Raw genomic sequence first — 13,477 nt, forward strand, 5'->3', positions numbered from 1 at the left:
GGAGTGGCTGCAGGGAGACAGGACTGGCTAGGGGGGAAATGGGGTGAGCGGGCAGTCTGGTATTGGAATCGCACTACCGACTCGACGCCGAGCACTCAAAGGGTTGCAAGTGCAGGCAGTGGGGGGACCATGAGCCACTACCGGAGCCCGAGCCAGCCCCAAAGAAAGAGGGGTGCACAGCCTCTCCCCAGGGCCCGCTGGGGTCGGGAACATCGGAGTCTGGAGGTGTTCCCTGCCCCCAGCTCTACTCTCCCTTGCTGCTGAGCAGGTGTTAAGCCGCCTATCAAGTGACAGTTCTTTCGGGCTCAGTCTCCCGTCCCTTGAATGACTGTGCTGGAAACATCCCCAAGCACAACAATCCTAGGGAAAGGCCTCACACTGCCCCGGTGCGCACTGACCAGCCAACCCCGGGCACCGCCAACAACCGCCCTCCGGCTGCTGCCCAGACCCATCGGCTGCAAGAAGAAGCGGAGGCGGCAGTGCTGGGCAGAAGCACCTGGACACACTTTATTCCGACAGCCTGCCTAGGAAAGCGCTGGGAGCGCGCGGTCGCAGGAACCAGCCCATCCCTGCCCAGGCGCACTCAGCCCGCTGGAGAAGGGTCCGGAGGTGCTGCAGAACTCCTCTAAGCCCCCGCACCCCCCAACATTAGGGCCTAATCAAACGAAGCCTTGGAAAGGCGAGGTCTGCTTTGCCGAGCAAATCTCCTCGTTAGCCATTTCCGCCTGAAGAGGTTGGCGCGGGCGGGCGCCAGCCGTCTCCGCTCCGGGTGGCCATCTCCAAATGCTGCGCGGGGAGCGATGGGGCCGGCCCTGCGAGGGCTGCCTAGACCTTGAAGTTTGGAAAAACAACAAGAAGAGAAGTTTGGAAAAACAACACGAAGAGATTGAAAGGGCTCCCTCCCTTCTCCGCAGACACGCACGCACCGTCAGTCCGCCGCCACTTCCTGCCTTTGTTTTTCTTCCTCCAAAACATTTTTTGGCCTCTTGCGTTCGCTGCTGTGGGGCTCCGGGTTGACGATAGAAGGAAATGCATGAGGAAGATTGTTTTTCTGGAGATGGCCCCGCGCCGTGGAAATCTTGACAAAGAACAGCTCATGAGAAACCGGTCTCCAGGGCCAATGTCACAGTGTCGCCCGGCTCAGCCGCTTCAAGAAATGCGACTCGGACTTGGACTTCCAGGGTAGCCTCAGTCCCCGTCGGGTCGTCCCGAGCCCTGAGCAGGGTGGGCTCCGCTCCGCGGTGGGGCCTCCTGCAAAGCGGAAGAGTCAATTAGGCTCAGAGCAGAGTCAAAAACCAAGGACCCCGGGCTCTGCCTCCCCTGCTTCCCCAAGATTTGGTCTGATCCTCAGAGCTGCGCCCACCCTCACACTCCCTCCCCCAAACATTCACACGGCCAGGGTGTTCTGGGCAACAAGGGCAGGGATGGGCAAAGCTGGGAACAGTGCCACAGCCTTGGGGATCTGAGAGCCCACTCTTGCCCCACCCTGCTGGGGAACTGAAGCACTCACTGCCCTAGGTGTTTTCCCTTCTCCTGGCATCAGAAGCCTGTGCCCTCATCCATCGTCCCAGCTGTGCCCCCACACCCCCCCTCCCAGGCTACAAGGCCCGCCCGGCACCCCACCTTAGTACAGCCTTTTGAATTGCCCTGCCAGCCGCTCCCGAGTGCCTTCCTCTGTCCCAACCTTTCCTCCGGAATTTGCCTTTGTCTCCTGCAGACACCCATGGGATCAGACCTGCTGGCACCCCCTCTGCTCGGTTCGCAAGGACACGGACGACATTGGTTATGCAGAGCAGAGCCCACCGCCATACCAACCTTTCTGTGGGGACCCCTTCTCCCTGGCACCAAGGGGCAACCGATCTAATGAGGAGAGGGGCTGCAGAGCGGCTGGGGGAGGCAGCCCGGCATCCCCCGCTGGCAGGCCACCCCGGCCTGTCTGCTCAGGCACAAGCTGAAGTTGACTGCCAAAAGTGCTATAAAACCCCAGGTCTGTCTAGAACTGTTTTTGGTTCCCCTAGACGCCCCCGGGTTCAATTATAGCCTTAAAAGCCCTAATACAAGTGCAAGAATTTGTTTGCCTTCACCCGGGGGCGGGGCAAGCCCCGCAGTGGTGGCGCCTTTGTTACAGCACAGTCACTGAAGCCCCTCATGCATTCCTTTTGTTTGAGGGTGGGGGGTGGTGGGGACTGGGTGGGCTCTTGGGAGAGAGTTTGGGAGAACCAGAATCAAGCCAGGGAAATGGCTCAAATACTGCTCATTGAAAACCTCTCCTTCCGCCTTTTAATTCTGTCTCCAAAAAAAAAAAAAAGAGAGAGATACTGTGGAGAAATAAATATTTCGCCTTGTTGGGCGCTGCTGGAAATCGAAGTTTGTTTGTTTGTTTTCTTTCCGCTGCAAGGAAATCCCATCACTGCGATTCGCAGCTTTAGGTGGTCTAAAGCTACCCTTCCCCGACAATCTTTCTTCCCACTAGACCCTTTCCTTCACACTGCTGCCGCCCTCTGCACGAGCCACAGTGGACAAATATGTCACGTTAAAGATGCACAAATAATTTCGAGTTCAGCTCTGAGGGATTACAGGGCATGAAAGTTCTTGCAGCAAAACCTGAATAAAGAGTTCATTAAACCAATGTGTTGGAGTAGTGTGATTTGTGATAAGCTACCCTGTGAAGGGGGGGAGTAGGAACCACATAAACATTAATGCTGATAAATTAGTTTACTCCACTGCAGAGTAATTATTCGATATTATTGATATTTACAGCGGGCATTCAAATGCAATGGTGAGCCATCACTTGGAGAAAATACATAATGAGAATATTCCTTTTCCAGTGCAATACATGATTAGATTTGTTATAGAGTCAGTTACAGTCAGCTCAGCAATAAATAAATAAATCGATGTTGACACTTAAATACCAAAGATGTTAGCGTTTATACTCTAAATCTCCCCAAGATATATAAATACCTTCAGCTATTTCCTGGATGGGGAAAGGGAAAAGGTTATTGTTTTTCATTTTCGACTTTGCTTCAGACACACTCAGCTCCTTCCAAGAAGATAGGTGAGGGGCGGCCTCCCGGCTCGGCCCCTCCCTGCCCCCCCGGCTCTGTCTGGCTGCCCCCCGTCTTCTTCTTTCGGTTCCCCCAAACGTTGTTCATTCAGTCTTGCAGGATGGTGAGCATTTTTCACCATCATTTTTTCCCCTTTCCTCTCCCCAAGAAAACTAGACTCCCACTAGTCGCTACGGCCTCCGTCTCTGTATTTATCTCAAAACGAGCCTTTTAAAGGCGGCCCTGCCACCCCAGGGGATGGGAGTTTAGGAAACACATCTCTCTTCCTTGGCATCGTGTTTCTCCTGGGGGAAGAGTAGCCGGAAAGGCGCCGGACCTTCTGCGTTTCTGCCCTGCACATCTCTGGCTCTCGTGTTTTGCAAGGAAGGGAGGAGGCATGTTTACCCCTTTCTCAGCCACGCTCCCTGGCCCTCACCCGCTTCTCACTGCCCCCGCTATCCACACAGCACTGGAGTTCTCCAGAAGCCGGGTGGGTCCCTGAAGGTGCAGCATACCCAGGAGAAGACTCCTCGAATGTCACCGCCTCTAAAGCAGCCCAGGTTCGCCTCTACTGCATGGTTTCCAGAGTCCTCAGCTTCCGAAGACCAGGCGGGCGGGCCGGCGGACCAGTGCGCGGCTGCGCAGCCCCCGCGCCTCGGGCTCTGCGGAGTGACCCCGAACCCCCGCAGGCGGCGGGGAGGAGAGGGTGGGGAGAGGAGGCCGGCCAGGAGGGTGAAGAGGAGGTGGATCCCGGGTAGGACGAAGGCCCTCCGGGACCTGCGGATCCCTGACAAACCGCGGGGGAAGCCGCCTGGTCGTTGGCGATTTGGGGACGGAAGGCACTAAAGCGGTTCGGAAGTGACCGTGAATGCGAGCGTGTAATCAAGTCACCGTGCAAATCGGGCAAGCCCCGAGGCAGGCACATCCGCGGTTGCGAACCCTGGCCCCGAAGAGGGTCCGGCCAGGGTCGGAGGCGGAGGTGGCTCCCAGAGCAAACCTGTGGGAGCGAGACAGCGAAGGAGGAGGCGCGAACGCGATCCTCCAAGTGAATTGACTCCACGACCACGCATGGGCCACGCAGCGAGGAGCTCCCACCCGGACACCCCCCAGCCTGGGGCACCCCTCGCCCGGGGAGTGGTGAGCGGCAGGAGCTGAGCTGTCTCACCGCCCACGGCGCGCCGGAGGGCCAGGACCGTGCCGCTGAGCGCAAGCCGGGCTCACCCCAGCCTCACCGCGCGCGGGGAGGCCCCCCAGCCAACATGAGTTACACCGGCGATTACGTGCTTTCGGTGAGAACACCGAGTGACGATCTGTTGCTTCCCCTGAGGTAGCTACAAAGAAAGAAATCCGGGAGGGAGGGGAGGGGAGGGAAAAAAAAAAAAGAGGAAAGGGGGGAAAAAAGGCCCGGACTAGCTCGCAGCTTGTCAATTTCAACATCGGGTCACATGACCAGCACCTCCCTGCTAAGGATGGGGATAGATTTCCACGTCAGCTTACGTCTCCAAATTTCTACTTCACGGATCCGCTTCAAAGAGGCAGCTGCAGTGGAGAATCATGTTAAGCTCGGCTACTGCGGAGAGCCCAAGGTAGCCCAATGATGGATTTTGATGAGCGTGGTCCCTGCTCCTCTAACATGTATTTGCCAAGTTGTACTTACTACGTCTCGGGTCCAGATTTCTCCAGCCTCCCTTCTTTTCTGCCCCAGACCCCGTCTTCGCGCCCAATGACATACTCCTACTCTTCCAACCTGCCCCAGGTCCAACCCGTGCGCGAAGTGACCTTCAGAGAGTACGCCATTGAGCCCGCCACTAAATGGCACGCCCGCGGCAATCTGGCCCACTGCTACTCCGCGGAGGAGCTCGTGCACAGAGACTGCCTGCAGGCGCCCAGCGCGGCCGGCGTGCCGGGCGACGTGCTGGCCAAGGGCTCGGCCAACGTCTACCACCACCCCACCCCCGCCGTCTCGTCCAATTTCTATAGCACCGTGGGCAGGAACGGCGTCCTGCCTCAGGCGTTCGACCAGTTTTTCGAGACGGCCTACGGCACCGCGGAAAGCCTCGCCTCCTCCGACTACCCCGGGGACAAGAGCGCGGACAAGGGCCCCCCGGCGGCCGCGGCGACCTCCGCAGCGGCGGCGGCGGCGGTGGCGGCAGCGGCGGCGGCGGCGGCAGCGGCCACGGGCACGCCGGCAACTTCAAGTTCGGACGGCGGCGCCGGCGGCTGCCGGGAGGCAGCGGCGGCGGCGGCGGCGGAGGAGAAGGAGCGGCGGCGGCGGCCCGAGAGCAGCAGCAGCCCCGAGTCCTCTTCCGGCCACACTGAGGACAAGGCCGGCGGCTCCAGTACGTATAAAGGCCGGGCCCGGCGCTTTATGGAAGGGGAGTTGGAAACCTAGCGCAGCACCGCTGTTAAATTTTTATATGCTGTTTTATAAGCATATAAGGTTTATGAAGGGCCTTTAGGTTTCCCCCAACAAAACTTTGTTATAAAAGGCGGGATCACGTGGCGAGTGCTGAAATTGGCCGTGAAATACCCACCGGCCAAGGCATGCCTGCAAAAAGACCAAAAAAAAACCACCTCCCTTTTTCCCCTTCTCAGCTCCCAGGCCCGGCGGCAGCTCGACCCTCTCAGGGCCAGCTCGGGGCTGGGGAGCCGGAGGTGGGCGCCTGTAAATTCCCCCCGCAAGGGCTCCAGGAGCCTTTGATAGCGAGGTAATCCGGAGATTTTTATAAAAACCATGTGTTGCGCCGGGTCTCCAGCCCCGGCCGGGATTCAAAGGCATCGCTGTTTAACGATGGCGCTAGAAGCGTGTTTAGCAGATAAAATAGCCCGCTTAGCTCGAGCAATATATTAAAAGAAACAAATTAACCCAAAGTTGGCTATTTTTTTTTCTGTCCAAATGAAGTCATTCTTCCTCCCGCACTGTGGCAATTACTTGCCGCCTCCTGTCCATCCGCATGTTACTCACAATTGTTATTCAATCTGTCAAAATCGGGCTTTTTTTCCTTCATGTCTTGTGGAGTTTTATCCAAAGGGGGAGCGAATGGAGCCTTTCCGCAGCTTTGGGAAACCCCTCTTCCCCCCACCCTATCTAAAAAAGCAGCCTTGCGCTGGGGGAACCAGGGCAGCTGTGTGGCCGGGTGCTCGGAGGAGAAGGCCTGGGGTAGGGGCTTCCGCTGACATCTCCTGACCTCGCAGAAGCCAGGAGGCTGGCCAGGGAGGCCAGAGCTGGTGGCCAGGACTCAGGCTGACAAAAGACTCAGCAGCTGCCCCACATGTTAAGGAGGAGAAAGACTGGGACAGGGGGCTGGGGGGCTGGGGCCGCCTTTACTGCCTCAGGAGCCGGCCGCCCAGGTGCTGGAAGGTGAAATGTCCCCGGGCGACTGTTTGTTTAGTCTGGCCAGGCTGGAGGCAGCCAGCAACCCCCACTTGGCTGCTTAGGAAGCGGGCCTCCCCGGCACAAACCGTCCCTTGCTGCGAGGAGCCCTCCTTTCTGCTCTGGAAGCAGCAGGAGCAGACTCCCTGGGGGCCTGTCTAGGGAGCTGACTTTTATCTGGGGCTGAGCCTCCGCCTGCAGCCTGTCCCCAACCCACAGTAGAAGCCTGAAGGCAGGGGCCTGGAGAGACCCCCGAGGGGGCTTGGGCAGGGCCTTGAGCTCCTGGACCCAGCCCCCTTCCTCCACTCGGGGCTCGGGGATGAATTGCGGTCCCCACACCTGGCTTACTCCCTGCCTCTTCCCCTGCAGGTGGCCAACGCACCCGGAAAAAGCGCTGCCCCTACACCAAGTACCAGATCCGGGAGCTGGAGCGGGAGTTCTTCTTCAGCGTGTACATCAACAAAGAGAAGCGTCTGCAGCTGTCTCGCATGCTCAACCTCACCGACCGTCAAGTCAAAATCTGGTTTCAGAACAGAAGAATGAAGGAAAAAAAAATTAACAGAGACCGGTTACAGTATTACTCGGCCAACCCGCTCCTCTAAAGCTCCAGCCAGTTGGAATTGGGTGGGGGGCTTCGTACACATGAGATTACGTGCAGATTTTGCCCTTGACAAGGTCAAGGCACACAGTGACTTTTGAAGGAAGGAGGTGCGCAAGAGAAGGGGGCTGCTACAGGGAGAGAGCCCCCAAGAAGGCGGCCTGGGACTCCCCGGGGGCACCTGTGGTTAAGATTCCTAACAATCATTGGATTCAGAGAGTTGTGCAGCAACTGGGAAGAATGGCTTGGGACCCCTGGTGGTTCCGTCCTGGAGACTGTGGAGCTTCAGGCTGGGTGTGGTCTCCGTGAGGGACGGGGTCCCCTGCCAGGCCCCGTGGAGATCGACCTCCCAGGACCCTCCACTCGGGGCCTGCCCTCCCCCACCCCCAGGACCCCTGCATCCAGAAACTTTTCAGCCTCCAAACCCAGTTCAATTTGGGGACAGGAGCGGGAGGTCAGGGGAGGGTTCCTAGGTGTCCGGAATGGGGCTGCTTTCCAGAGCCAATGTGAAAGACAACTGGACTACGAGGTGGATATGAGGTGGGAGAGGGCTGCTGATCCCCGAGGAAAAGCAGAACAAAAAAGAAACCTACTATTCCTGGTGGCATTCGTGGCTTTCCACCTCTCGTAGCCACTCACCGCACTGTCTCAGGCCCGAGCTGCTCAGCAGTGGCCTCCTGCAGCCCACCTAGTTCACCCTGTCACTGAGGGGCTGCGTTCTGGTCTGCCACTCAGGCAAGCCTGAAGCCGGGTTGCAGAGTAGACTATTCCCCCAAGGTGGAAGACATCAAACAGCAGAGAGGCTGCGCCCAGGCCGCTGGCCCCTCGATCTCTGCAGGAAATGCCTGTGGAGTGCGGCAGCTTGGCAAGGCCTCTGCCACACTTCACTGAAGCTTGGAGTTGCTCAGGGGAGGGGTGGGCCTGGCCAGCGGTCCTCAGCTATGAGGGGCCCAAGTTCTCCAAAACACCCGGTTCTGGTGCCACCCTCCGCCCTTCAATGCCCCAGAACCGAGCTTGGAAGCTTCCTGCGACCTTCCGAGAGATCAAGAGTGATTTGGAATTATTTTAAAAGATAAATATTATATTATATATATATATATATTTCCCTGCAGAACCAAAGCGAATTTCAAAAGATACACTATAGAGGGGGAGAAGATGATGAAGAAAATATTTAAAGGCTCTATCTGTTTACAGTGTTCCACGGTTAAACTCACTCACTGCTAAGAATATTTGAATGTACGCTTCATACAGGGATGGTGTTCGAAAGACTTGTAAATAAAGGAACCATAACCTATTTTGTTTGATTTTTTTTTTTTTTTACCATTTGTTGATTTCCTTTGGGGCACTGCAGGGGGTGCAGGAAGGGTGTTTAGAATGGCCTTTTTAATTTCTTGTGATATTTTGAAAGCATTGGGGGTTTTCTCTGAGGTAGTTCTGCCCAACAGTGTCAGGGGACCTCAGCTGAGAAAGCCAGGCCTCCGCCCCTGGAATCTTCTCGGCCTCCCTGTGTTCAGAAGCATCTGGTGGCTCTGTTTGTAACAGGGGTGTTGGCCTGTCTTCTGTTCTCACCCACCACGGATGTCCGATGTCGCAGCATGCATACAGGCGATATGGCACAAGGACAATAAAGACTGTGGAAACTTGAGTCTCGGGTCCTGGTGTGACATTTCTCTCCTTGCTCACCTTTTACTGCCAAATGTCTAACCCCATTGCCCCCCTCCCAACACACACTAAGAAAGGGGCAAGTTACCAGGCCCCTGAGAGGGTGGGGAGGTGACTTGGGATTTAATTCCCTTAGGAGCCAGATTTAGGGAGCCAAGGTGACTGGCCAGGTCCTGAGGGGCAATGGGGTTCCAGGAATGGGGTATCTCAGGACTTGGAATATGGGGGTTCATTCTCTGACCCACCCGGCCTTGGGAGAAAACCTTGGGGCTTGAGGTAGCCAGTGAATCTGATCCCAGACTGGGGGTCCTCACCTCAGGACTAGCGGGATGGGAGTGGAACTGCTCCAGAGTGCTCTGGGGGACCCTTCAGCAAGACAGAGACCCATCTGGGTGCACAGACAGGGCAGGCTCTCAGGAGTCTCTAAGGGTGCTTCCTCCCCAGCTCCCAGCTGACGCTGCCTTTTCCCTTTGGGGAAAGAAAGATGCCTGTTTCCTCTTTGTTTCCTGCCTTTGAACTTCTGCCTTAAATTTGGACATCACCCATAACCTTGAGGGGCAGGGCAGAAAGGCCAGAGCTTTTTGTTGCCACCCCACCCCCACCCCACCCCCATCCCACACCACCCTCTCCCTCGCCACCCAGGCAGAGCCAGAGCAGCACAGAGGGCGAAATGGGGAGAAGGGCCCCAGGCCCCAGGCCCCGCTTTGTTTATTTGTTTGTGTGTTTGTCTAACGGGCGCAACTGGGAAAATGGAGCTCAAAGAGGAGTGGGACAGACCCCGGAGCCGAAAGTCTAGGTTGACAGACGCCGAGGTGAACAAGGACTCTCCAGAGAGGCGGGGAGGGGGTGGGCAGGGAAGCCCAAGGTTTAAGGAAAGACTCCCTTTGGGATGGTTAAAGATTAACCAAAGTCTCGCAAGTTGTTGGAGAGAGTCTAGCCAGGAGGACTGTTCCCGAGCGGGCGGCGAGCGGGCGCGGGTTTGATTTCTGAGCCCTATAAAAGCCCATCCTCCGATGGCTGTGACAATGTGGTCGTAAACCCGTCCGGGGCCGGCCAATTTGCATATTTGGAATGCGCCGCTATAAACCCGGCTGGGGTTTTGCAGCAATTTCTTAGATGTAAAAGTGAGATCTCTTTAGCAGCGGGCTGGGCACATTCTCTCCTGTCTCTGCCTGGAGCCCGCTTCCCTCTCCCGGCTCGGGTCGGAGCTCGGGCCGGGTCTAGGCGCTCAGCCGCCACGAGATGGCGCACTTCCGATCAATGTCAAAGCCGCTGGAGAGCCCGGAACCCCAGCGAGATTCTTGGCCTTTGTTCGCTTCTGATACTAAGAGCAGCGCGTTACATTATTTCACTTGTCCCGCTCCCTTTCGTATCCAAAAAGGGGGGTCCACCTTCAAGAAGTGGTTGGTGTTGTAATTTAAAGCAAAGCGCCTTCTCTAGGCCTCGCAGGCGCCGCGGCGCGGAGAAGCCAGCTGTCCCTTGGCAGTGATTTCGGAAATGTGTCAAGGTAAGAGGCTGCAAGTTTAGTCATTTCAACCTGGCTGGGGCGGGAATGAGGAGGTGGCCGTTGTCTGAGCAGGGCTGGGGAAAGCGGCTAGGTTTGTGTGCTCCTGGGTGACGCTGTAGGTGGTCAGACCATCTACCCCCCCCCCCCACCAGTCGCTCCCTAAGGTTGGAAAGGCAAGGCCTAAATGGAAAAGTAGACGATTTTAGCTCCTTGGGCCACCTGAAAACCCAAGGCAATCTTTTGATTTTGTAAAAGTATTCAGAATTGGATGAGCCGGGGATGGGGTGCATCCAAGAGAAAGGGTCCCGGCTGTGCTGGGTTAGGGGACTGTGGTGGGGGCATAAGAAGGAGATGGCGGGACTGGGGGAAGACAACAGTTTCTACTTCAAACAATGAGGTGGACAGCAGCTGTGGTAGTTGGGGAGGCAGACTTCGGAGTGGTCGCTGGTTTCCACCTAGGTGCGGTCTCTGGGTCTGCCTAGCAGCCTGGGAGAAACCTTTGTTCCAAAAAAAAGCCAGTTCAGAAAAGTCGAGTTTGATTTTCCAGGCTTCCAGAGAAGTCTGTATTGCCTATTGGGAATGTACCACTGTAAACCTGGCTGGAATTTTGCAGCAATTTCTTAGATGTAAAAATGAGATCCTCTGCATATTTTGCAAACAGGCAAAAATTGCATTGGTAAATATCTATATATTTTTAAAAACTGGCACAGAGGATAAACAGTGGTCAACCAGTCCCTCCATTAGGGTTGTCACAGGGCAACTTTAAAACAATCATTTCACTTATATTTTGGAGGGCAAATTCCAATTCCCTCTTTTCCAATATTTAAATCTTTATTCCAACATGTTTTCATTGGTTTCTGGAAATGGTTATTTTTTTTCCCCACAAATATACAGTGCATAGGTGAGTGGCGGGGGGAGATCGTAGAGAAAGTCGGTGCTGCCTGTGCGTGTGTACGTACATACGTGTAAATGTGGTCCATCAAAGTCACTAGTCTTTGCTGAGCACAGACTCCCAAGCTCTGCCAGAATGAGGCCCCAAGGAGTGGGCACCCACACAGGGCTGGCCGCACTCTGAGCTGTCCCTAACACCCCAGAGCCACCTCGAGTTGTGTTGCAAAGCCAGAGGCAGTTTATTAAGGACAAAACTAAGAATATTGCAATTGAGGGTGTGTGAGAAAAGGCTCCAACATGTCCCCCATCAGAAGAAAGGACCAGGTCAGCGGTTAGATTCAGAAAATAAAAATTGAAGTCGGTTGTTTAGGGATAGATTGCACCTGATTGATTCAAAGCAACCACATCAAATATCCCTGTAAATAGTACTGTTCTTAAAGATGACTGGGCAAAGAAATGTCATTTACCAAAAAAAAAAAAATTCTAACTCGACAGTGAACCCAGCACTGGTGGAGCACTCCAGGGTTTTGTTAGAGCGCATATGTGGAAGCGGCCGGCCAAAGCCCAGCTCCGTAGCCGGGCTGAGCCCAGGAAACACTGAGCGCGACCTTCAGATGCTGTTTGCTGCCCATCTCAATCTCAGTGACTAGAATTTCTTAATAGAATTTTTTTGTAATAACAGCTTGTTCTTTGTTGAATGCAAGGGCCTTCTCAGGAGGAGGACTCTGCTGTCTGGTGAGCTGCATCGTACTCCTTGCCAAAGGGTTTATTCCACCCGCCTGGTATTCACTTCGGCTCAACAGCCCTGGGGGAGAGAATATTATCACCCAGGTCGAAACAGAAAATATTTACTCTCAAATAAAACGTGGGCCCTGTTGGAGTTCACATAAACCTGCACAGGCCTGGTTGAAGCAAGCAGTAACTGGGAGTTTTAGGTCAAAGGCATCCAGAAGGCAAGAGGGAGATTCAGCAGCTGGGAGGGAGGTCAAAAGGGAGAGAGGCTGAGAAGGCAAATGGGCGAGAGGGAGAGAGCGTATCTAGAAGCCGACTCTTGCTGCAATGGAATCGCTTTTCTTAATCTCTGGCGGGGGCTGGGGGGGACCTCGGGGAAGCTGAGGAGTTCGATAGATGGAATATTCTATTGAGCAAGCTAACACCTCACATCGCTGTTACAGACCCAGACTGGGGAGTGTGGAGCCTGGAGGGGGGGGGGGTCGATTGGGGATGCTGAGAGCTCCGAGACCGACTGCGAGGGTTTCACTTAAGCTTCTGCTACATTGATACCTTCCCATTCCAACCAGGGGCAGCAAGCCAGTGTGCGTCCCAGGCGTACCCTCAGCCTCTCTGCTTGGGCTCTCAGCACAGCAAGCCCAGGTGGGGGGTGGGGCGGGGGTCCTGGGCCAGAGAGGGCTTCCCACACGGGTTTACACAAGGCTTTTTTTTTTTTTAAGTACAAAACAGCACAAACACAACATCTCAATTTGTTTCTTACAAGGAGGGGGTGGAGGGGACGATGCTAGAGAAAAGCCTCCAGCTCTCCCCAAAGGTCGGTAAAGACCCAAGTGCCAATGCCATGATGTTCTGGGAGCTGGCAGCCGCGAGCCTTCTTGTAGCAGATGCAGTACCGAGCTGACTCCTGTGACTTAGATTGGCGCGTGCATGCTCTTGGATCCCATCCAGCCTAGAAGCCCATTTGGCCACCCTACGGGGCCCTGATCAGACCGGGCCTGTGCTGCCTAGAGTGGGGCACCCGGCTTGTCTTACCAAACTGATGGGGCGCTGAATTCCAGGAGAGTCCTGAAACATTCTGGAGGGCCTTCTGGGCTTTGAGGAGTCTGTGAACTTCTTGAAAGCGATAGGTCAACGTGTGGGAATGCACAGATGTGCATTTTTCACAGGTCAGGAGGCAGAACTTGGCCTTAGGTTTTCCAAAAGGGCCTTAACTTCCAAAAGAAGTTAAGAAAGACAGGTTGAGATCATAATCTTGCACTTTATTTTCTTCGCCTCCACCATCTCAAGCACGGTGTCCTGTGGTCACTGGCCTTTCCCAACCTGTGGCCTGGGTAGTTGCTTTCGGCATTTAGTCTGGAGAGACACCAAGTCCTGGCCCACTGGCCTGCTGGGGCTCATGTTCTCCTCAAGAAAACTTCTCTTGTTCTTGTGACCTACTTCCCACTTGGCAGAGCTCTTCTGAGAGGTATGAACAGTGCAGAGGGGCAAAGTCCCCTTCTCAGGTAGTCCTCAGCACTGGGGCCTTTCTCGGCAGCACTGGTGAGCACAGTGGTCCCCGTGAGTTCCACCCTCCTGGCAACACCAGCTGGGGAAGGACCAGACCCATCCAGGGAGGGGTCCTAGGCTGAAGTGCTCTGTAACTTTTCCGTGCTTAAGTTCATGCCAGGTAG

The 13,477-nt window shown here is 55.4% G+C and overlaps 1 protein-coding gene and 1 long non-coding RNA gene across 3 annotated transcripts; one reads left to right on the top strand and one right to left on the bottom strand.

Moving 5' to 3' along the window:
* Nucleotides 1-488: 488 nt before the first annotated feature.
* LOC123811573 lies at nt 489-13,471 on the bottom strand. 2 transcript variants are annotated; one of them, XR_006784403.1, is made up of 4 exons: nt 12,840-13,471; nt 6,800-6,937; nt 927-1,251; nt 489-831 (listed from the first exon to the last, which is right to left on the bottom strand). It is a non-coding gene; the product is annotated as an uncharacterized LOC123811573 (long non-coding RNA). The 2 variants fall into 2 exon arrangements; XR_006784402.1 differs by lacking the exons at nt 6,800-6,937; nt 12,840-13,471 and adding exons at nt 3,560-4,583; nt 4,702-4,814.
* On the top strand, nt 4,583-8,641 carry HOXA11 (homeobox A11). The gene is made up of 2 exons (XM_045827823.1): nt 4,583-5,383; nt 6,787-8,641. The coding sequence occupies exons 1-2, from the start codon at nt 4,639-4,641 to the stop codon at nt 7,017-7,019; spliced, it is 978 nt and encodes a 325-aa protein (XP_045683779.1). The 5' UTR covers nt 4,583-4,638; the 3' UTR covers nt 7,020-8,641.
* Nucleotides 13,472-13,477: the final 6 nt, after the last annotated feature.

Source organism: Phyllostomus hastatus, unplaced genomic scaffold (genome assembly GCF_019186645.2).
Source record: "Phyllostomus hastatus isolate PE091 unplaced genomic scaffold, TTU_PhHast_1.1 phas_scaffold_78, whole genome shotgun sequence".
Classification (NCBI taxonomy): domain Eukaryota; kingdom Metazoa; phylum Chordata; class Mammalia; order Chiroptera; family Phyllostomidae; genus Phyllostomus; species Phyllostomus hastatus.

Excerpts from the sequence above, each read along its gene's own strand:
- HOXA11 (XM_045827823.1), top strand. The coding sequence starts at position 4,639 with ATGATGGATTTTGATGAGCGTGGTCCCTGCTCCTCTAACATGTATTTG. Across the intron at positions 5,384-6,786 it reads GGACAAGGCCGGCGGCTCCA|GTGGCCAACGCACCCGGAAA; the intron begins GTACGTATAAAG and ends CTTCCCCTGCAG.